The sequence below is a fragment of the Coregonus clupeaformis genome, chromosome 24 (assembly GCF_020615455.1).
Source record: "Coregonus clupeaformis isolate EN_2021a chromosome 24, ASM2061545v1, whole genome shotgun sequence".
Taxonomy (NCBI): domain Eukaryota; kingdom Metazoa; phylum Chordata; class Actinopteri; order Salmoniformes; family Salmonidae; genus Coregonus; species Coregonus clupeaformis.
The window spans coordinates 35,011,512-35,035,365 of NC_059215.1; the positions used below are offsets into that span (position 1 = coordinate 35,011,512).

The window sequence follows — 23,854 nt, forward strand, 5'->3', positions numbered from 1 at the left end:
TGAAGATACATCAAGTGAAGTGTACACTACCCAATAGTGATGTGCAACACAAAGGGCAATCTGGTGAGACGGAGGAGAGGCCCGGGACAGGAGCCAAACCCCAGTCCCCAGACTCTCCATACGCATGACAAAAGGGGTGGCGACCGAAACATCACTGATGCATCAGAGGAGACAGATGACCAACAGGAGAGACAACCTGTATAGAACACCAACACAGGAGAGACCAGGAAGGAGCCTGTGAAATGGCCTGCTGCGTCAGCAAATAAGGAATGGGAGATGTTCGATCAAGCAATTCCGAACTATCTCACTCCTCAAGCAGAGACTTTACCACCACATGGCAGAGGCTGGAGGTGGGCATTGTGACCTGGTGCAGTCAGTGTTTTTTCTGCTGCAATGAACCTCCTTGTGCAATCAGCAGAGAAGCTAAGACAGGATGCAATACTGGCAAGCAGCATTCATGGACGATCTGAAGATTACAGCTAAGTCAGTCCCGGAAGGCATTTGGATTTTAGAGGATCTGAAAGAGCTCCCCAATGAATGGAGTTCAAAATCAAGAAGTCTAGTCCTTGAAAAGAGACGTGTCCAGGAACGGTACCAATTCAAGACCAGAGAGGAGACCAGCCTGTGAAGAGCCCGGGGAAGTGGTACAAGGAAGAGCTCAATGACAAAGAGAATGTAAAGGAGATGCTCTTGCAGGCCAACATGTGGATGACATAAGAGCGGCCTACCAGGCAAGTTTAAGGCATGCGGCTACCAACACGGGGTACTTCCCAGACTCCTCTGGCCACTGCTTGTCTATGTGGTACCTCTTTCAAAAGTGGAGGCACTAGAGAGGAAACTTAACAACTTCCTCAGGAGATGGCTAGCGGTCCCAATAAGCTTCTGCTCCATCGGCCTGTACAGCACAGGCAGCAAGCTGCAGCTGCCAATAACATCTGTGGTAGAGGAGTTCAAGGCAACAAAAGCATGTCAAGCCATGATGCTACGGGACAGCAAGGATGAGATGTTTCGCCAGGCAGAGAGAGGTCAGAATGGGTCGCAAGTGGTCAGCCAGCAGAGCGCTGAGGGATGCAGAGGAACGGTTGCAACATGCTGACAATTGATGGGTCGATAAACCAAGGCAGTCTTGGATGCACAACCAGGTCAAGCTGGAAGAAAGCAGACCCAAAAGAACACTGTGGCATGGTTTAGAGGGAGGCCCGAAAGACTGAGGAAGAAAGCCGGCATGTCAGAGCAGTATCCATGAAAAAACACGCCAGCAGGACACGCTGCGAGAGCATGCGAGAGAGGGCACTCACCTGGCAAGACATCTGGAACATGGAAGAGCAGCGGATCAAGTTTCTGCTTTGCTCAGTGTACAATGTTTTGTCCACACCAACAAATCTCAAAACGTGGTGGTTGGCAGAGAGCCCCAGCTGCACACTATGCAGAAGACCAGACAACCTGAAGTATGTGATCTCCTCCTGCAAAGCAGGTCTGACTGATGGAAAATTCAGTTGGCGACATGACCAAATACTGACTCAGCTGGCCGCGGGACTGACGCAAGCAAGGAGAAAGCCGAAACAACAACTCACCTGGGGCCCCCATTTCATCCACTTCTTCAGGTCAGGAGAGAGTGCAGCAAAGGGAACAAGGAACAAAGGGATACTTGCCACAGCAGGTGAATGGGAGATGTAGGCAGACCTCAAGAAGCAGCTCATATTCCCAGAGGAGATAGCCAGCACAAGTCTAAGATCAGATATAGTCCTCTGATCTAGAAGCACCTACCAGGTGGTCCTCGTCGAGCTTACAGTGCCTGGGAGGAAAGAGCAGAAGCTCAATAAATACCAGTCCCTCATCCTTGAGAGTCAGCTAAATGGATGGAGAGCCTGGAATCTACCAGTTGAGGTTGGCTGCAGGGGCTTCGCAGCCCAATCACTGGAGAGCCCTGGGGCTGCTCAGCATTGAAGGAATGGCAAGGAAGAAGCTGGTGGCTGATGTCAGCAAGCAGGCAGAAGAGGCATCCTGTTAGATCTGGCTGAAGAGGAATGAATAGTGGCAGAGCCAAGCAGGCAGTAGGGAGGCAGGGCTGAGTTGAGTGGAGGGATCGAGGGGGTAGTTCCAGAATGCTGGTTCTGCTGCCGAGGCGTGGGCTTATCAACAAAACACCAGTTAAGGGGGGTGTCCACTTGAGAACCCGATGAAGTCCCACTCCAGTTAGGTGTGGAGTGCCTTGAAGGAGGACGAATGCGTAGCGATTGCAGTGCCATCCGGCTCACAGTAGGTGCAGGGTAGTGAGTACCTGTCAGGTAAGCTGGCAACGATGACACCAATCATATTTTAATATACCACAACTAGTTCAGAGAACAGTCTGAAATGTTGGCATCAAACAGTGCTAATAACCATGTTATGACCCACCTAGAACATTACAAAAGGGCATTTTAATTATACTATTATTGTCTTTGGAACATTTGGTGCCAACATGGCACCCATTAAAAGTCTACATCTCAAACATTGCTTGCCAAACTATATGCATAGGTCTGGCTCAGTGTAGGCCCTAGCTGGTCTTACCTGGTATCGGATCATGACGTGGGTAACCTTGGTCTTGCGGTCCACGTTCTCATGCTTCTCCTCGTTGGTGAGGACAGAGAGCACGAAGTCGCCCGGTTTGCTCTGGCTCTCACGCACCAGGAAACTGCCAGGCTTGCCCTTGTCCGTAAGCAGCTTCTCAGCATCGCGGCCAGAGAGGTGCCCGTGGTACCACCTAGTGTAGATCGGTAGATGTAGAGTCAGACACAACTGATGACATGACTATTATGTTTGAAAATACTAATACCATTGAAAAGTAATGAGGAACTGAAATGGAATTCACCCCGACTCCGCCGTTTACATTGAATTGTTTACTTAAGAAATCGAAAAGTGTGTTTGTTTCTGAGTTTGCACACGTGATGGCGTTACAAAGAAATCTGAATAGTGTGTGCCTCTGTATGTCTGTGTCTGTATGAGAGCTTGCATATGTGAATGTGTAGGAGCTTCCAACAAGAGGTCTCAGCAGGTGTTTCATGGAGAAGCCACAGAAACCATGCTTGACAGAGATCACAAATTTTTCTTAGAACTAGATACAAACTGATACACTGTACGTCACAATGTGCAGAGAGCCAGAGATGAGTGTGTGTGTGTGTGGTCGTGCGTGCGTGCATGTATTTGATTGTAAATGCTGTCTGTGGATGTTCATTTATGTGTGTGTGCAGGCATGTGTATGTGTGTGCGTACCTCTCGGAGGTGGGGTCTTTGCAGTTGAGTGGGTACTTGAGCTCGATGATGTCTCCATTCCTCTCTCTGAGGAGGTCGTGCTGCTCTGTGTAGTACTGCACCAGCTCTGCCAGCGTGGCAAACTTCTCCCCTCCATACAGGTCGTAGTAGTCCCCCGAGTTCTGGATCTTAATATGGGTGACCTCATCATTCCGCCTGACACACACACACACACACACACACACACACACACACACACACACACACACACCACACAGACACACGCATGCACCCACAGTATTTACAATCGCACGCACACACACACACACACACACACACACACACACACACACACACACACACACACACACACACACACACACACAAACACACAAACACACAAACACACACACACACACACACACACACACACACACACACACACACACACACACACACACACACACACATACACACACACACACACACACACAGGGAAGAGAGGTTGGAGTCAGGGTTAGTCACAGTGCACATTGTTCAGATAGATAACTATATATTATGTAACCGGTTCACCCTGCAGTATGTAGCAGAGGTTAGGTTAATTAGTCCCTCCAGGATTTCGCAGGAAACCGTTTGTTCAACAAATCTGTATAGAATAAGACTGTTTTCCTTCTAGGAAAAACCTTATCAGACAATATTATCCCTCTATAATACCCTGTTTATTTCATATTAAAGGCTTAAAAGAGATTGAATTGGAGTGAGTATTTGAAAGCAACTGGTTTTCATTAAATGCAGGTGACTAGAGAGCACAGCTCAGACAAAGTCATAAAACAGTCACTGCCACTTTACAAGATACAAAGCCACTAAGAGACACAGTGTCACACACACAAGCATGCAAATGCACGCACGCATTCAAACACACACACACACAGCATTCTAAACCAAAACATTCTAATCAGTATGGAAACAAGTCAGACTACTACATTTACTTTCTTTTTCAATTCTTCCATTGCAGTAAAAATATCAGAGCAATATTTTTCTGCAGCAACAAGCCAAACCAACCTTCAAACATACGCTTTGTCTAAGTACACCTACACATTCAGAAGAAGACCGTTTTTGAGCATGCAGCCAACCACAACTCCCACTCCACACACGTTTACAAAAAAGATCATAGCTAGCGATCTAACTCAGGCAGAAAAGTGACAACACTGCACATTATGCTATCTGATATCTAGTTTGAATGCAATTAGCGAGCCATCTCTCTGCAAATTGATGATCAAGTAACAGTCATGAAAAGTGTAGCTAATCATATCTCCCTCCCTCTCTGTTACTTCCTTTCTCTCTCTCCCTTTCTCACTCTGCTTCCCATCTCTCTCTCTCTCTCCATTTCTCTCTCCTTACATCCATCCATCCATCTCTATCTTGCCTATAAACCTGCACTCCCTCCTTCCCTGTAATTGTGTTATGAATGTTTGAGTGGAGTAGTATGCCTCCCTGTCTGTGGCTACTAATGGCCCGTGGCGGCTGCAATGTGCGTGTGGCAGACTGTTTGTGGGAATTTAACACGATTAATGACATCGCAATGAGCCAAAAACATCCAACTAGATTTTACTCTGCAGATGGGATTGGTCTGTTGCACATAATCAATGTGCCATACTTCATCCATTAATCTGCTAGATACTATCTCCTCTGCCTGATTATGAGAACGGCAATATCAAGTAGTACTGTTAGACAGAGTTTTTTTGGTTTAACAAATCATACAACTCTATGCACAATGACTACTTTGCAGACTGTGCAGATACAAAGTTATTATTTTCTACTGTGTAAATTAGTAAAGGCCGAACTTGGGCAAAAACGCAAAAATAACGGCTTTTAAATGTATAACTGATCAATGGGACATTATACCAGGTCATTTAATAATAAAAAATGAAAACAAAAATGAATTAATAAGATATTTGGCTCCAGAAACGCTGTATTTGGCTCCATTCATTGTGCACAGTACAGTCCGCAAAAACACAACAGCTTTTTAACTATAGTAATACTACAGTATTTAATTTGCATATACCATGCCCATTCCCCTCCCCCATATCCCAATTTGTGCCACCCATAAGTGAGAAACCTACAGTTGAAGTTGGAAGTTTACATACACTTAGGTTGGAGTCATTAAAACTCGTTTTTCAACCACTCTACAAATTTGTTGTTAACAAACTATAGTTTTGGCAAGTCGGTTAAGACATCTACTTTGTGCATGACACAAGTAATTTTTCCAACGATTGTTTACAGATAATTTCACTTATCATTCACTGTATCACAATTCCAGTGGGTCAGAAGTTTAAATACACTAAATTGACTGTGCCTTTAAACAGCTTGGAAAATTCCAGAAAATGATGTCATGGCTTTAGAAGCTTCTGATAGGCTAATTGGAGGTGTACCTGTGGATGTATTTCAAGGCCTACTTTCAAACTCATTGCCTCTTTGCTTGATATCATGGGAAAATTAAAAGAAATCAACCAAGACATCAGAAAATAATTGTAGACCTCCACAAGTCTGGTTCATCCTTGGGAGCAATTTCCAAACGCCTGAAGGTACCACGTTCATCGGTACAAACAATAGTACGCAAGTATAAACACCATGGGACCACGCAGCCGTCATACCGCTCAGGAAGGAGACGCGTTCTGTCTCCTAGAGATGAACGTACTTTGGTGCGAAAAGTGCAAATCAATCCCAGAACAACAGCAAAGGACCTTGTGAAGATGCTGGAGGAAACAGGTACAAAAGTATCTATATCCACAGTAAAACAAGTCCTATATCGACATAACCTGAAAGGCCGCTCAGCAAGGAAGAAGCCACTGCTCCAAAACCGCCATAAAAAAGCCAGACTACAGTTTGCAACTGCACATGGGGACAAATATTGTACTTTTTGGAGAAATGTCCTCTGTTCTGATAAAACAAAAATAGAACTGTTTGGCCATAATGACCATCGTTATGTTTGGAGGAAAAAGGGGAACGCTTGCAAGCCGAAGAACACCATCCCAACAGTGAAGCACGGCGGTGGCAGCATCATGCTGTGGGGGTGCTTTGCTGCAGGAGGGACTGGTGCACTTCACAAAATAGATGGCATCATGAGGAAGGAAAATTATGTGGATATATTGAAGCAACATCTCAAGACATCAGTCAGGAAGTTAAAGCTTGGTCGCAAATGGGTCTTCCAAATGGACAATGACCCCAAGCATACTTCCAAAGTTGTGGCAAAATGGCTTAAGGACAACAAAGTCAAGGTATTGGAGTGGCCATCACAAAGCCCTAACCTCAATCCTATAGAAAATGTGTGGGCAGAACTGAAAAAGCGTGTGGGAGCAAGGAGGCCTACAAACCTGACTCAGTTACACCAGCTCTGTCAGGAGGAATGGGCCAAAATTCACCCAACTTGTTGTGGGAAGCTTGTGGAAGGCTACCCGAAACGTTTGACCCAAGTTAAACAATTTAAAGGCAATGCTACCAAATACTAATTGAGTGTATGTAAACTTCTGACCCACTGGGAATGTGATGAAATAAATAAAAGCTGAAATAAATCATTCTCTCTACTATTATTCTGACATTTCACATTCTTAAAATAAAGTGGTGATCCTAACTGACCTAAGACAGGACATTTTTACTAGGCTTAAATGTCAGAAAAGGTGAAAAACTGAGTTTAAATATATTTGGCTAAGGTGTATGTATACTTCCGACTTCAACAGTGCAAGTCAAGCATAGGTACTTCAAAATAAGCGGTGTGACCCCCTTGGCGTTTTTCCTATTTTGTTGCATTACAACCTGTAATTTAAATGGATTTTTTATTTGGATTTCATGTAATGGACATATACAAAATAATCAAAATTGGTGAAGTGAAATGAAAAAAATTACTTGTTAAGGAAAATTCAAAAAAATGAATAACGGAAAAGTAATGCGTGCTTATGTATTCACCCCCTTTGCTATGAAGCCCCAATATAAGATCTGGTGCAACCAATTACCTTTAGAAGTCACATAATTAGTTAAATAAAGTCCACCTGTGTGCAATCTTAGTGTCACATGATCTGTCACATGATCTCAGTATATATACACCTGTTCTGAAAAGCCCCAGAGTCTGCAACACCACTAAGCAAGGGGCACCACCAAGCAAGTGGCACCATGAAGACCAAGGAGCTCTCCAAACAGGTCAGGGACAAAGTTGTGGAGAAGTACAGATCAGGGTTGGGTTATAAAAAATATCAGAAACTTTGAACACGGAGCACCATTAAATCCATTAACAAAAATGGAAAGAATATGGCACTACAACAAACCTGCCAAGAGAGGGCCGCCCACCAAAACTCAGCTGGGCTTTACGGAAGAGTGGCCAGAAAAAATACATTGCTTAAAGAAAAAAATTAGCAAACATGTTTGGTGTTCGCCAAAAGGCATGTGGGAGACTCCCCAAACTAATGGAAGAAGGTACTCTGGTCAGATGAGACTAAAATTGAGCTTTTTGGCCAACCCAACACCTCTCATCACCCCGAGAACACATTTACATTTTACATTTACATCATTTAGTAGACGCTCTTATCCAGAGCGACTTACAAATTGGTGCATTCAACTTATGATAGCCAGTGGGACAACCACTTTTTTTCTTTTTCTTTTTATGGGTGGGGGAGGTGGGTAGAAGGATTACTTTATACTATTCCAGGTATTCCTTAATGAGGTAGGGTTTCAAGTGTGGTGGTCAGTGACTCCGCTGTCCTGGCGTCGTGGGGGAACTTGTTCCACCATTGGGGTACCAGAGCAGCGAATAGCTTTGACTAGGCTGAGCGGGAACTGTGCTTCCGTAGAGGTAGGGGAGCTAGCAGGCCAGAGGTGGATGAAAGTAGTGCCCTATTTTGGGTGTAGGGTCTGATCAGAGCCTGAAGGTAAGGAGGTGCCGTTCCCCTCACAGCTCCGTAGGCAAGCACCATGGTCTTGTAGTAGATGCGAGCCTCAACTGGAGGCAAGTGGAGTGTGCGGAGGAGCGGGGTGACATGAGAGAACTTGGGAAAGTCGAACACCAGACGGGCTGCGGCGTTCTGGATAAGTTGTAGGGGTTTAATGGCACAGGCAGGGAGCCCAGCCAACATCGAGTTGCAGTAATCCAGACGGGAGATGACAAGTGCCTGGATTAGGACCTGTGCCGCTTTCTGTGTAAGGTAGGGTCGTACTCTGCGAATGTTGTAGAGCATGAACCTGCAGGATCGGGTCACCGCTTTGATGTTAGTGGAGAACGACAGGGTGTTGTCCAGCATCACGCCAAGGCTCTTTGCACTCTGGGAGGAGGACACAATGGAGTTGTCAACCGTGATGGCGAGATCATGGAGCGGGCAGTCCTTCCCCGAGAGGAAGAGCAGCTCCGTCTTGCCAAGGTTCAGCTTGAGGTGGTGATCCGACATCCACACTGATATGTCTGCCAGACATGCAGAGATGCGATTCGCCACCTGGTTATCAGAAGGGGGAAAGGAGAAAATGAATTGTGTGTCGTCTGCGTAGCAATGATAGGAGAGACCATGTGAGGATATGATAGAGCCAAGTGACTTGGTGTATAGAGAGAATAGGAGAGGGCCTTGAATTGAGCCCTGGGGGACACCAGTGGTGAGAGCACGTGGTGCGGAGACAGATTCTCGCCACGCCACCTGGTAGGAGCAACCTGTCAGGTAGGACGCAATCCAAGAGTGAGCAGCGCTGGAGAGGGTGGAGAGGAGGATCTGATGGTTCACAGTATCAAAGGCAGCGGATAGGTCTAGAAGGATAAGAGCAGAGGAGAGAGAGTTAGCTTTAGCAGTGCGGAGAGCCTCCGTGACACAGAGAAGAGCAGTCTCAGTTGAATGACCAGTCTTGAAACCTGACTGGTTTGGATCAAGAAGGTCATTCTGAGAGAGATAGCAGGAGAGTTGGCTAGAGACGGCACGCTCAAGAGTTTTGGAGAGAAAAGAATGAAGGGATACTGGTCTGTAGTTGTTGAAATCGGAGGGATCGAGTGTAGGTTTTTTGAGGAGGGGTGCAACTCTCACTCTCTTGAAGTTGGAAGGGACATGGCCAGTGGTCAAGGATGAGTTGATGAGCGAGGTGAGGTAAGGGAGAAGGTCTCCGGAAATGGTCTGGAGAAGAGAGGAGGGGATAGGGTCAAGCGGGCAGATTGTTGGGCGGCTGGCCATCACAAGTCGCAAGATTTCATCTGGAGAGAGAGGGGAGAAGAAGTCAAAGCATAGGGTAGGGCAGTGTGAGCAGGACCAGCGGTGTCATTTGACTTGATAAATGAGGATCGGATGTCGTCAACCTTCTTTTCAAAATGGTTGGCGAAGTCATCCACAGAGAGGGAGGAGGGAGGGGGAGGATGAGGAGGATTCAGCAGGGAGGAGAAGGTGGCAAAGAGCTTCCTATTGTTAGAGGCAGAGGCTTGAAATTTAGAGTGGTAGAAAGTGGCTTTAGCAGCGGAAACAGAGGAAGCGAATGTAGAGAGGAGGGAGTGAAAAGATGACAGGTTCGCAGGGAGTCTAGTTTTACTCCATTTCCGCTCGGCTGCCCGGAGCCCTCTTCTGTGAGCTCGCAATGAGTCGTCAAGCCACGGAGCAGGAGGGAAAGGACCGAGCCGGCCGGGAGGATAGGGGACATAGAGAGTCAAAATATGCAGAAAGGGAGAATCATGAGATCGGAGGGAGAAGGATTTAGCCGAGGGAAGAGATGATAGGATGGAAGAGGACAGAGTAGCGGGAGAGAGAGAGCGAAGGTTGAGAAGGCACATTAGTAGGGGCAGAGTGAGTAGTGTTGGAGGAGAGCGAGAGAGAAAAGGATACAAAGTAGTGGTCGGAGACTTGGAGGGGAGTTGCAGTGAGATTATAGAGACATACCCCAAGAGACTTGCAGCTGTAATTGCTGCAAAAGGTGGCTCTACAATGTATTGACTTTGGTGGGGTGAATAGTTATGCACGCTCAAGTTCTGTTTTTTTTGTCTTATTTCTTGTTTGTTTCACAATAAAAAATATTTAGCATCTTCAAAGTGGTAGGCATGTTGTGTAAATCAAATGATACAAACCCCCAAAAAATCAATTTTAATTCCAGGTTGTAAGGCAACAAAATAGGAAAAATGCCAAGGGGGGTGAATACTTTCGCAAGCCCCTGTGTGCAAATAAGATATTTCTGTATTTAATTTCAATACATTTGCAAAAATGTCTAAAAACATATTTTCACTTTGCAATTATGGGGTATTTCTTGTAGATGGGGGGAGAAAAAAAATCTATTTAATCCATTTTGAATTCAGGCTGTAACACAAAATGTGGAATAAGTAAGTAAGTACTTTCTGAAGGCACTGTACTATAGTAAAGTGTAAATACTATAGTATACTACAGTAATATCTGCAAAAACACTAGAGTAAATACTACAGTCCACAAAAACACTACAGTAATACTACACTAAACTATAGTATTTGTTCTCCAATTCCGAGAGTGTATCAAACAGGCCTTTGAACTGATTCGTACCCATGCTGACACCAGTATGTCTGTGCTGAGGGCAGAGGCACTAACCACTAGACCACACTGGCCACATGTCTTTGTTACATAGTATCCAGTGAGAACACAATCCACTTATACAAATTAGATGTATCAACATTTTATAGGTGAAAATTGCATCCAACCAACCAGAAAAGCAAGGCGATCAATTCAGGTATTCTTGAAAGTCAAGACAATCCTTTTTTTTGCAACATTGCTTTTGTCAAATAAACCTGGGTCAATGGAAACCTGCCTACTTATCCACACATTACTCTAGAAGGGTCTCTGACTCCGAACCCTACTGGAACAGTTAACATCACAATGTTTAAACCCTCCCCATCACCCACTACCACCCCTGGCCTCCCCCTGCCATCCAGCTCCCTGCCCGGGCCAGGAAAAAAGGGAGAGGGGGAGATAAGCGAAGGGAATAGCAGGAAGAATGAGATAACACAGCCCAGTGGAGTCCCAGGGCGTCCATTACGATGAGAGAGAGGCGAGCTGGACCCCCCTCATCTAACATCTAATAACACGCTGGTAAGTAGACACTCTACTAATGACTTGTTAATTACTCTCTCGTTGAGTGTGTGTGTGTGAGTGTGTGTGTGAGTGTATGTGTGAGAGAGTGAGAGAGAGTGTGTGTGTGAGAGTGTGTGAGAGAGTGAGAGAGGAGAGTGTCTGTGATATGTGATTGTGTGTGAGTATATACGATTGAGAGAGTGTTTGTGATATCAGAGTGTGTGAGAGAGTGTGTGTGTGTGAGTACACAAGTAAGAGACAGTTAGCTTGGTCACAGGGTAAGGCATCTCTGAATAGTCACAAAGAAAACAAAGTGCAAAGAAATGTGCTTAAAAGGACATGGCTCTCATCAGTTCATTTAAAATGACTTTCATCTGTTCATGATAAATTAATACGTATGGCTTTTTGGTTTTTCCACTATCAAACAGGATATTTTATTTATTTTTTGTGTAATCTCTCAAGCAAATACATGTGTTAGAAAATTAAATCTTATGCATTGATGTTGGCGCGTAGCCTACTTTCAATAGCAAAACAGTACAGACACAAAATAAGGCTGCCAATTCTCAATTCTAAATCATACCACCCACACACACACACACACACACACACACCCACACACGCAGTCCTCAGTCACCACAGGCATCAGCCAAGTCAGACCTCGACATGGGCCCCCGGCCTTAACATTATTTGGAGCTACTGCCTGGCCTGCCACACTCACCACTCACTGCTGCTGCCAGCCTAACTGCTCTCTCTCCTTCTCTCTGCTAATGAGCGGTGCGCTAAAGGACGACGCTGGACATTTTCCAGGAGCTTTTTCAACTCATGAGCCTCTTAAAAGCTTCCGTTGCCAAAGCAGAGCCACTCTCGCTCTCCTCACGCTGCAGGAAGTCACAGAGGCCTGCTGTTTACCAGAACTCCACATTTCTCTTTTGTATTCAGCTCTCCAACTACAGAACTGGTCTACAACTGTTCAACTACAACTGTTCATAATTCAGTGAAATTTGATGTCATAGGAAAGGGTTAGACTTTATGATTTCATACATGGAGGTCATATTCCTCGAAGGGCTGTTGTGGCGTAAGAGTCGTTCTATATGAATTCAATCACTTTCTGACTGCACCCCTTTTGATTTGAATGAAACCTTCCATACATGTTTGCCCATGGTAGAAGTGGTCAGAAATACACATTTCAGACAGAAGATGTGGTATGTTTATATGACCTCCTTTCAAACAGTCCCTTATTTACCCATTATTTGCAGGTACGCCCCTTTTATACATAGCAGTGGGTAACTGGCAAATTGGGAGGGGTGGGGAGTGTTGTTAAACCATGGCGGCTGTTTGCAGTTGAAATTAGGGAGGTGTTTATGAATTTACCTGCAGAAAAGCAGAGAACCATTCACACAGATCCGATACCTGTATTTTGGTTACAGGGTCTGTGAAAATGCAGGAATCCTGACTAGGTCTATAGGTGGCTTTTATTTTTCAATGTTTTTTACCCCCTACACCTTTCAGATATACTAAAAAGCTTGTATAAAAATGCAGGCATGGTAAATGAGTGGGATTTCGGTCTGTGTATGATAAAAAGGATAAATATAATTTTATGAGCGCTTGGCTCTTTGAAGTCAATTTGCAGTTGCTGCCACATAATTATGGACACTCCCCTCCTGCACACGCTCAGAAACACACACGGTCTCATACACTCCCTACACACCCTTCTAAACAACAATTACAGATTTCCAAGGCCAACTCTATAATGTGCGATTGTCTGAGTGGGAGAAGTGGATAGTAGTGGGGAATTGGTGGTGTGGTGTCACTTTGAGAGGTGACATGTGGCACTGGAGATAACATCTCGGGACAGATTGGAGAGGCCATCTGGAGGTCTGGATGTGTGTCTGCTATGAAAGGGATCAGTGGGACAGGGAAGAGCAAGTGAGCTGTCAGAGATCTGGAAGGTTCCAATATGATACGGACCTTAGTCTGACGGTGATGTAAGGGTAAATCCACTTTAATTCAATCACTTTAGGACAGCATCCCTTTTGATTTAAAACTTTCCATACATGTTTGCCCATTGAAGAAGTGGTCAGAAAGTGACTTTTTGGACCGGTATGCCAAAACATTCAGGAGTTAGAGGTGCTCAAAGTTGACCCATTTTGCATACCCCACCCTACCATGATACATCCATGTCTTAATCACTGAAAACGATAAACGGTTGAGTTTGATCTCATTTGAAAGCTTACAAACAGGGTTGCCAGGATTATGATTTCAGATCCAAAAGTAACTTTGTGACCACTTCTACCTTGGGCAAACATGTATGGAAGGTTTCGTTCAAGTTAGAAAATGGTGCAGTCAGAAAGTGATTTAAATCATATGTGAATTATTGTGAAAGGTTATCGAACACCAGTTTTATATATATTTTTCAACCGAGGGGGGAAACAAACGTTCTCCGTTTCCTAGAAACTCGGGAGAGTAACAAAGGCATATTTCAAGCTCGGATTCCCACAAGCTGCGACTGTTCACTCAAAGGCTCTCATTCGCTCGCTAGTTTGCTAATTGAGTAGCGATTATTTCCCATTTCAGCTCGGCCAACTACGCACAGATGACATGCGGCTTGACTCCTGCGCTCATTAAAATCGCTCAGCCGGCCCCAGGAGACAATACAACCGAGTTTGGTTCTCTCTGAATGCTGAACTTCACATCAGTGGCAATGTTGTGGAGCATAGGTGGCTAGGTATTGGACAAATAACTTTCTCACAAACATTCTGGGAACCAAAATGTAACATACTGGTAACATGGAACCTCCTACCTGACAGAGAGAGTAAAATCCCCCGGGTTGCTCTTGCTTGGCCGGGCTAGGAAACTGCCGTGGACCCCCCGCGTCAACAGGAGCTGCTCTGCCTCGATGCCGGTGATGTTGGGGTGGAACCACCTTGAAGAACACATATAGATAGAGTAAGCGAGATAAAGAATAGTTTTGAACACAAAAGCCAAATCCAGAGTTTCTCAATCCATCCCTAAGGGACTTCCAGGGGTATACATTTTTCTTCTAGCCCAGCACTAATGCACCTGATTCAACTCATCAACTATCAACCAAGTCCTTGTTCTGAGAACCATATGTTTCTTAGAGCTTGGTGAGAGCGTGGTTGTCCTATGGTTATTTCGTACACCTTCTGGGAATGGTGCAGGATACCCAGCTAGCACATAACGTTCTGAGAACCATTTTTCTTAGGTGGGAATTTCAGTTCTTCTGTATAACATTTTCTACAGGTTTCCTCATGGTTCTATTTAAAGTCATCTTCTCAGAACATTCCGAGAATGTTAAGAAACAATGTTCTTCTGTGGGAATTTCAGTACTACAGCACAACGTTTTCTACAGGTTTCCTAATGGTTCTATTTAAAGTTACGTGCTCAGAACGTTCAGAGAATGATAAGAAACAACGTTCTTCTGTGGGAATTTCAGTACTTCGGAATAACGTTGTGGACTAATTCCATGGATAGAGAACAGAAGATCATAGATTAGAATCTCACTGACGCTGTGCCACAATAAAAAAGAAATGTGTTTGCATTAATGCCTAAGCAGATTCATTTCCATTTGTCCTCTCTGTACTTGGAGTTCAAAACATTTAACCCAAACTAAGCAAGCAGTGTTATTAAAAGTCTTATTGAAACATGTTCTCAGAATGTATTTAATTACCTTCAAATAACCTATAATTTCCATTCTCAGAACGTTAATAAAACCTCCCAGGAAAACTGTTAGGACCTCCCTGCAACCTAAACATTTACATTCCCAGAACAGACAAAACGCTTAAAATATTTACATTTTACCGGTCAGGAAACGTATGGCTTTGGTCCCAGAACCAATGGGAAACCAAAAACGTACGTTCCAACAACTTCCAAAGAACCAAATGTGCTAACTGGGTCAGTTTGGTGACAGTAGTTAGATACACATAAAAAGTGAGATATAAACATTTGGAGAGCAGAACACCAACATTTACAGAACTTAATATAAATGGGAAATGTTTACTTCCTGTGTTATATAACCAAGCAGGGCGTAAAACATAACATTTCCTCTATCCAGCTCACATTTTGATAAACCCTATCGTCCTCTATCAACCATTACACATTTGATGTTACATTGTCCTCCAACTAAAAAAATATACAGAAATACACACCATTAAATCCAAAGCTCCACAGCGGAGATTGGAGAATCTGTCCATAGGACCAATTTAAGCCATACACTCCACAGAGCTGGGCTTTACGGAAGAGTGGCCAGAAAAAATACATTGCTTAAAGAAAAAAATAAGCAAACACGTTTGGTGTTTGCCAAAAGGCATGTGGGAGACTCCCCAAACATATGGAAGAAGGTACTCTGGTCAGATGAGACTAAAGATTGAGCTTTTTGGCCATCAAGGAAAACGCTATGTCTGGCGCAAACCCAACACCTCTCATCACCCCGAGAACACCATCCCCACAGTGAAGCATGATGGTGGCAGCATCATGCTGTGGGGATGTTTTTCATCGGCAGGGACTGGGAAACTGGTCAGAATTGAAGGAATGATGGATGGCGCTAAATACAGGGACATTCTTGAGGGAAACCTGTTTCAGTCTTCCAGAGATTTGAGACTGGAACGGAGGTTCACTTTCCAGCAGGACAATGGCCCTAAGCATACTGCTAAAGCAACACTTGAATGGTTTAAGGGGAAGCATTTAAATGTCTTGGAATGGCCTAGTCAAAGCCCAGACCTAAATCCAATTGAGAATCTGTGGTATGACTTAAAGATTGATGTACACCAGCGGAACCCATCCAACTTGAAGGAGCTGGAACAGTTTTGCCTTGAAGAATGGGCAAATATCCCAGTGGCTAGATGTGCCAAGCTTATGGAGACATATCCCAAGAGACTTGCAGCTGTAATTGCTGCAAAATGTGGCTCTACAAAGTATTGACTTTGGTGGGGTGAATAGTTATGCACACTCAAGTTCTGTTATTTTTGTCTTATTTCTTGTTTGTTTCACAATAAATAGTATTTTGCATCTTCAAACTGGTAGGCATGTTGTGTAAATCAAATTTTTATTTTTATTTTATTTCACCTTTATTTAACCAGGTAAGCCAGTTGAGAACAAGTTCTCATTTACAACTGCGACCTGGCCAAGATAAAGCAAAGCAGTGCGATAAAAACAACAACACAGAGTTACATATGGGGTAAAACAAAACATAAAGTCAAAAATACAACAGAAAATATATATACAGTGTGTGCAAATGTAGCAAGTTATGGAGGTAAGGCAATAAATAGGCTATAGTGTAAAATAATTACAATTAGTATTAACACTGGAATGATAGATGTGCAAGAGATGATGTGCAAATAGAGATACTGGGGTGCAAATGAGCAAAATAAATAACAATATAGGGATGAGGTAGTTGGGTGGGCTAATTTCAGATGGGCTGTGTACAGGTGCAGTGATCGGTAAGGTGCTCTGACAGCTGATGCTTAAAGTTAGTGAGGGAGATAAGTGTCTCCAGCTTCAGAGATGTTTGCAGTTCGTTCCAGTCATTGGCAGCAGAGAACCGGAAGGAATGGCGGCCAAAGGAGGTATTGGCTTTGGGAATGACCAGTGAGATATACCTGCTGGAGCGCATACTATGGGTGGGTGTTGCTATGGTGACCAATGAGCTAAGATAAGGCGGGGATACAAACCCCCAAAAGATCCAGTTAAATTCCAGGTTGTAAGGCAACAAAATAGGAAAAATGCCAAGGGGGGTGAATACTTTCGCAAGCCACTGTATGCTAAAGTAGTAAAGCAGAAAGCGTGTCAGTGAGTCAGTTGTTTGGATTTGCAGCTCATGGTTCAGCCAGTTCACATGGTTAAAACCTCTAACTCAGGGGTCTCCAACCTTTTGTAGCATGAGAGCTAGTGATGCTAGTGTCAGCTGTTTGTTCACCCGCACCTGCCTGCATTAGCTAATAACCTATCTGCAACCGCCCGACTATATGTGATGAAGTGAAAATCTTAGGCACGCACCTGATCCTAACCCGCAAATATAGAAAATGCAGAGATAACGGAATTAATTTTTGACAGGCCCTTTTATATATAGGCCTATGTTTCTGCTTATAATTTCCAACAATTTGTCAGTGGTGTAAAGTACTTAAGTAAAATTACTCTAAAGTACTACTTAAGTCGTTTCTTTTGGTATCTGTACTTTACTTTACTGTTTATATTTTTTGACAACTTTTACTTCACTACATTCTTATAGAAAATAATTTACTTTTTACTCCATACATTTTCCCTGACACCCAAAAGTACTCGTTACATTTTGAATGCTTAGAAGGACAGGAAAATGGTCCAATTTAAGCACTTATCAAGAGAACATCCCTGGTCATCCCTACTGCCTCTGATCTGGCGGACTCACTAAACACACATGCTTAGTTTGTAAATGATGTCTGAGTGTTGGAGTGTGCCACTGGCTATCCGTACATTAAAATAACAAGAAAATAGTGCAGTCTGGTTTGCTTAATATAAGGAATTAGAAAATATTTATACTTTTACTTTTGATAGTTAAGTATATTTAAAACCAAATACTTTAGACTTTTTAGTCATTTAGCAGACGCTCTTATCCAGAGCGACTTACAGTTAGTGAGTGCATACATTTTCATACTGGCCCCCCGTGGGAATCGAACCCACAACCCTGGTGTTGCAAGTGCCATGCTCTACCAACTGAGCTACAGGGGATTACAATTTTCCTCAATTAGTATTTTACTGGGTGACTTTCACTTTTACTTGAGGCATTTTCTATTAAGGTATCTTTACTTTAGGACAACTGGGTACTTTTTCCACCACTTCAATTTGGTAGGCTATTTGTTAGTCAACTTGACTATAATTAGATACATGCAGCTTCTCTTCTGTCATTACTTGTTGCCCTATAAGACTAAATAAACCCTTGCTCACAAGAATAATGTCATAAATTGTCTCTCATCTCTGCTTCTCTCGTGCAGCAAAGATGTTTAGGAACCGGGAAGAAAATGCAATACGAATTCACTATTGTGGCTTTTCAAGTCTTGTGAAAGTGCAGAACTGTGAATCCATTTGCATTAAGCATAATAAATCCAGCCTACATGACATTAAAACAACAGCTAATGTTGATGAGCCCATTGCAATTATGTTGTGAATGAAAAAGAGAGCTCATGGTCCGTTTTGTAGATGCACAAAACACTGTGTTGAATATGGTTGGATACGCTCTTAGATGAATATAGTGCAATATTCTGGTATCAGACTTAAAGGTGCAATCTGTAGCTTCTTGGTCTGCTGTGGCCACGAGACAGGTTGCACCAATGGTTGACGCTTAAACAAACTCATACACACTCAAAAAAATCTTTGTTCAATTTAATCCAATCAGTGCGCAGTATCCTCACAAAGGCCCTCGTCCTTAGTCCTGCCAGGTCAATAAATGACAAGAAACAAACAAACTAAGTCGAGTGGTGTTGTGACACTGTCAGTAGCCTGTTACGCCTCAAGACCTGGTTCACTGCTTTACAATACCACCCTTTCCTACAAGTGCTTGCTATTGCACATCTCGATCAGTTGCTTCAGAATCCAAACCATTTAGCTAGCACCAGCACAATATCTAAGGTGCGTCCTGATTCTCCACACGTCTCTTAAAGTATGCACAGGCACATTCCCCGTCATGGATTTACAAGCATTGGATTGGTACTGTACAAGCTTTGGGAGGGGGGGTTCCCAACATTGTTAAATCCATGACTAGGAGTGTGCAAGTGCACACTTTAGGAGAAGTGTGAAGAATCTGGACGTAGCTACAGTGATACAGTGTATGTAGTGGTGGTGTAAAATACACCAATACTTTCAGAACACTGTTTACAATGTGTTAAGAAAAACACTGCTGGGGACTTTTTGAGAATGGCTTAATACAAAATATCAGCGATAAGATGGGAATTTTGGTAAATGCCAGTGATTCAACATGAGTGGGAAAAGAATACATTTTGACACTGCCATTTATAGAAACAGTGAGTCACATAGCACATTCATTTCCACAGCAAAATATTGCTTTCCTTCCCTACGCTTCCCAAAGAAGTATGGACAGTGATACATGCAGCGAGCGCAACAACAAGAGATCATTTTATTAAACTCCACATACAATATTTACTAGATCAAGTTTCTATGCCCTGGCACAGTAATATGTATTTGGGTATTTTCATGTTCATATTTAGGACCATAAATCCATGACTAGTGATGGGTTTTTTTTCTCAAGTGACTGTATTCATAAGATAAGGACATCAACATACATGTTAACACTAGATCTACTTACAAGCCTTGTGAGACTTTCGTACAGCCTTCAAGTAGCCGTGAAACACACATCCTTTCATATTTCTGTTTGATGGCAAAACTGTGGATCCAATTTAACCGGACTCGTGGGGAGCTTGAGCTCAACCGCTGGGCAAACATCTAAATCGATAATGTCCCTACAAAGTCAAACGAGTAAACCCAGTCCTTGGAATGGCGGGTCGTTGTCCTGTGCCTTCGCTCCGGACCTCCGGTGGAATGACACTCAGATCAGGATGAATCACGCTTTATTGACGGCTTGTCATTCACAAAGCAGATTAACATGAGAGAAAAAGAGAGAGACAAAGAGAAAGAGAGAGTGACGTCGACAGTAGACAGTAGTGGAGCTGAGGGACGAGGGAACAGACGGGGCCAAAGCCACAGGAAGCTGCAGACATCTGGGGACTGACACTGGCCCAGATTGCACCTAACCCCCTCATCCACCCGGGCACCATGTTTTTTCTCATTCCAAGCCCAGGAGATTACTGAGGAACTTTTCAAACAGCAGCAGCAAATCATAACCGATTACCACCGGCATTCACCAAGGGATTAGACACAAATACAGTGGCTTGCGAAAGTATTCACCCCTCTTGGCATTTTTACTATTTTGTTGCCTTACAACCTGGAATTAAAATGGATTTTTGGGAGGTATCATCATTTGTATCATTTGATTTACACAACATGCCTACCACTTTGAAGATGCAAAATATTTTATATTGTGAAACAAACAAGAAATAAGACAAAAAAACTGAAATCTTGAGCGTGCATAACTATTCACCCCACCAAAGTCAATACTTTGTAGAGCCACCTTTTACAGCAACTACAGGGTTCCGCTGGTGTACAGCAATCTTTAAGTCATACCACAGATTCTCAATTGGATTGAGGTCTGGGCTTTGACTAGGCCATTCCAAGACATTTAAATGTTTCCCCTTAATAATAATATGCCATTTAGCAGACGCTTTTACCCAAAGCGACTTACAGTCATGTGTGCATACATTTTTACGTATGGGTGGTCACTAACTGTAAGTCGCTCTGGATAAGAGCGTCTGCTAAATGACTAAAATGTAAAATGTAAATGTCCCGGAGATCGAACCTACTACCCTGGCGTTACAAGCGCCATGCTCTACCAATTGAGCTACAGAGGACCTAAAACCACTCAAGTGTTGCTTTAGCAGTATGCTTAGGGTTATTGTCCTGCTGGAAGGTGAACCCCCGTCCCAGTCTCAAATCTCTGGAAGACTGAAACAGGTTTCCCTGAAGAATTTATCTGTATTTAGCGCCATCCATCATTCCTTCAATTCTGACCAGTCCCTGCCGATGAAAAACATCCCCACAGGTCACTGTACCACAATTCCAGTGGGTCAGAAGTTTACATACACTAAGTTGACTGTGCCTTTAAACAGCTTGGAAAAGTCCAGAAAATGATGTCATGGCTTTAGAAGCTTCTGATAGGCTAATTGACATCATTTGAGCCAATTGGAGGTGTACCTGTGGATGTATTTCAAGGCCTACCTTCAAACTCAATGCCTTTTTGCTTGACATCATGGGAAAATCAAAAGAAATCAACCAAGACATCAGAAACATGTTTTTAGACCTCCACAAGTCTGGTTCATCCTTGGGAGCAATTTCCAAATGCCTGAAGGTACCACGTTCATCTGTACAAACAATAGTACGCAACACCATGGGACCACGCAGCCGTCATACCGCTCAGGAAGGAGACGTGTTCTGTCTCCTAGAGATGAACGTAATTTGGTGCGAAAAGTGCAAATCAATTCCAGAACAACAGTAAAGGACCTTGTGAAGATGCTGGAGGAAACAGGTACAAAAGTGTCTATATCCACAGTAAAACGAGTCCTATATCGACATAACCTGAAAGGCCGCTCAGCAAGGAAGAAGCCACTGCTCCAATACCGCCATAAAAAAGCCAGACTACGGTTTGCAACTGCACATAGGGACAAAGATCGTACTTTTTTGAGAAATGTCCTCTGGTCTGATGAAACAAAAATAGAAATGTTTGGCCATAATGACCATTGTTATGTTTGGAGGAAAAATGGGGGTTGCTTGCAAGCCGAAGAACACCATCCCAACCGTGAAGCCCGTGGGTGGCAGTATCATGCTGTGGGTGTGCTTTGCTGCAGGAGGGACTGGTGCACTTCACAAAATAGATGGCATCATGAGGAAGGAAAATTATGTGGATATATTGAAGCAACATCTCAAGACATCAGTCAGGAAGTTAAAGCTTGGTCACAAATGGGTCTTCCAAATGGACAATGACCCCAAGCATACTTCCAAAGTTGTGGCAAAATGGCTTATGGACAACAAAGTCAAGGTATTGGAGTGGCCATCACAAAGCCCTGACCTCAATCCTATAGAAAATTTGTGGGCAGAACTGAAAAAGCGTGTGCGAGCAAGGAGGCCTACAAACCTGACTCAGTTACAACAGCTCTGTCAGGAGGAATGGGCCAAAATTCACCAAACTTATTGTGGGAAGCTTGTGGAAGGCTACCCGAAACGTTTGACCCAAGTTAAACAATTTAAAGGCAATGCTACCAAATACTAATTGAGTGTATGTAAACTTCTGACCCACCGGGAATGTGATGAAATAAATAAAAGCTGAAATAAATCATTCTCTCTACTATTATTCTGACATTTCACATTCTTAAAATAAAGTGGTGATCCTAACTGACCTAAGACAGGGGATTTTTACTAGGATTAAATGTCAGGAATTGTGAAAAACTGAGTTTAAATGTATTTGGCTAAGGTGTATGTAAACTTCCGACTTCAACTGTAGCAATGAAAGGATCATTTGCCAAAGTATACTTTTTTTGCGTGTGGAGACTCAGAAACACACCTGACGTACTGTAGAATAGGGGTCACTCGATGATCCACCTGGTTCAAAAACAGTCAGTCAGTAGGCGAATAGAGAAATTACGAGTACATGACTGTTACCAGTACAATACCTTGTATTGCTGTAGTAGCAAGATGACAGCAATGTAGTGTTTTATTATTTTTATGTATTTGTTCTTTTTATGTGAGTTGTTGAGCACTGAATGAGCACGTTTGACATTTCTAACAGTCAACTTTTTCTCTGTTTGAAATTTCAGCAGCACCATGCTCCATCTACCAAGCTATAATAACTATACATCCCATTCTCTGTGCAGAAATCAATGTTTCTGTCAAGGTTCGAGAGACACACCAAACAGTTTCCATTCTGTGTATTACCACAGGCCTCAATGTTCCATGACTGCCATGACCTCAAGACAAACAAAACCAAATAGCAGGGTCGTATTTACTAGGCACCAAATGTAAGAAAACAGACTGAAACAGTGAGGGACTACCTGGACTTGTCGAATAAGATACACTTATTTTGTTTTCCTTTGTTAAACTTTTTGTTAATCCAGGCTCTGTCGCAGCCGGCCGCGACCGGGAGACTCATGGGCGGCGCACAATTGGCCCAGCGTCGTCCAGGGTAGGGGAGGGAATGGCCGGCAGGGATGTAGCTCAGTTGATAGAGCATGGCGTTTGCAACGCCAGGGTTGTGGGTTCGATTCCCACGGGGGGCCAGTATAAACAAATATGTATTCACTAACTGTAAGTCGCTCTGGATAAGAGCGTCTGCTAAATGACTTAAATGTAAAGTAACATCATAGTCAACATAGCTAATAGAACTAATGCGTTAGTAAACCCCTAATTAGTATGTGTATAAGTGTTCCCTCTGTTCCCCTTGTCTTTGTGAGTGATTGTTTTGTTGTGAGAGCGTGTAGCTCGGTTGAGCGACTTTTCACTGTGTTATTGCCAAGGTGGATGTTTTCCCTTGTACAGTTTCGTTTGACGCTTGGGGCGTTTGATTTATGCAAACGGATTAAACTCTGGACTTCGGTATTTTACCTCCTGCGCCTGACTCCTTCTTTCACACCTCGTCACAGAATCACTCACCCAATCTGATTATGGAGTCAGCAGGAGAAGACCACATGCCTGGAGTTGTGGCAAGGGTCCAGGAGCATTCCTCGATGTTGGCCAGCTTGGGGGAAGCAATGGATCGGGTTCTTCAGGTGGTGGAACGCCTGGAGAGGAGAGGATCCGATCAATCGAGACCAGCTGGTCAACCGGATCGAGCCACCTACACCCCAGCCCCTGGAGGGATCCAGATATCCCGGCCACCGGCGTTTGACGGGACTGCAGCGAGATGTAAGGGATTCCTACTCCAACTGGAGTTGTATTTCTCCAGCATCAGGCCGGAGCCCCGGGAGCGGGAGAAG

At 43.7% G+C, this 23,854-nt stretch overlaps 1 protein-coding gene across 3 annotated transcripts in view; it reads right to left on the reverse strand.

The window, feature by feature from the left end:
* Positions 1–23,854, reverse strand: part of ptpn11b (protein tyrosine phosphatase non-receptor type 11b) — a 71,782-nt gene that overhangs the window by 15,370 nt on the left and 32,558 nt on the right. For 2 of the 3 annotated variants that reach the window (XM_041846092.1, XM_041846091.1), the window contains exons 1-4: positions 19,582–20,098; positions 14,071–14,193; positions 3,253–3,447; positions 2,551–2,743 (exon numbers count right to left, since the gene is read on the reverse strand). In XM_041846092.1, the coding sequence (XP_041702026.1) occupies positions 2,551–2,743; positions 3,253–3,447; positions 14,071–14,193; positions 19,582–19,718 (648 nt within the window). In that variant the 5' untranslated portion in view covers positions 19,719–20,098. Of the gene's footprint in view, positions 1–2,550; positions 2,744–3,252; positions 3,448–14,070; positions 14,194–19,581; positions 20,099–23,854 lie in introns of those variants that run through there. The other variant, XM_041846093.1, reaches the window with a different exon arrangement.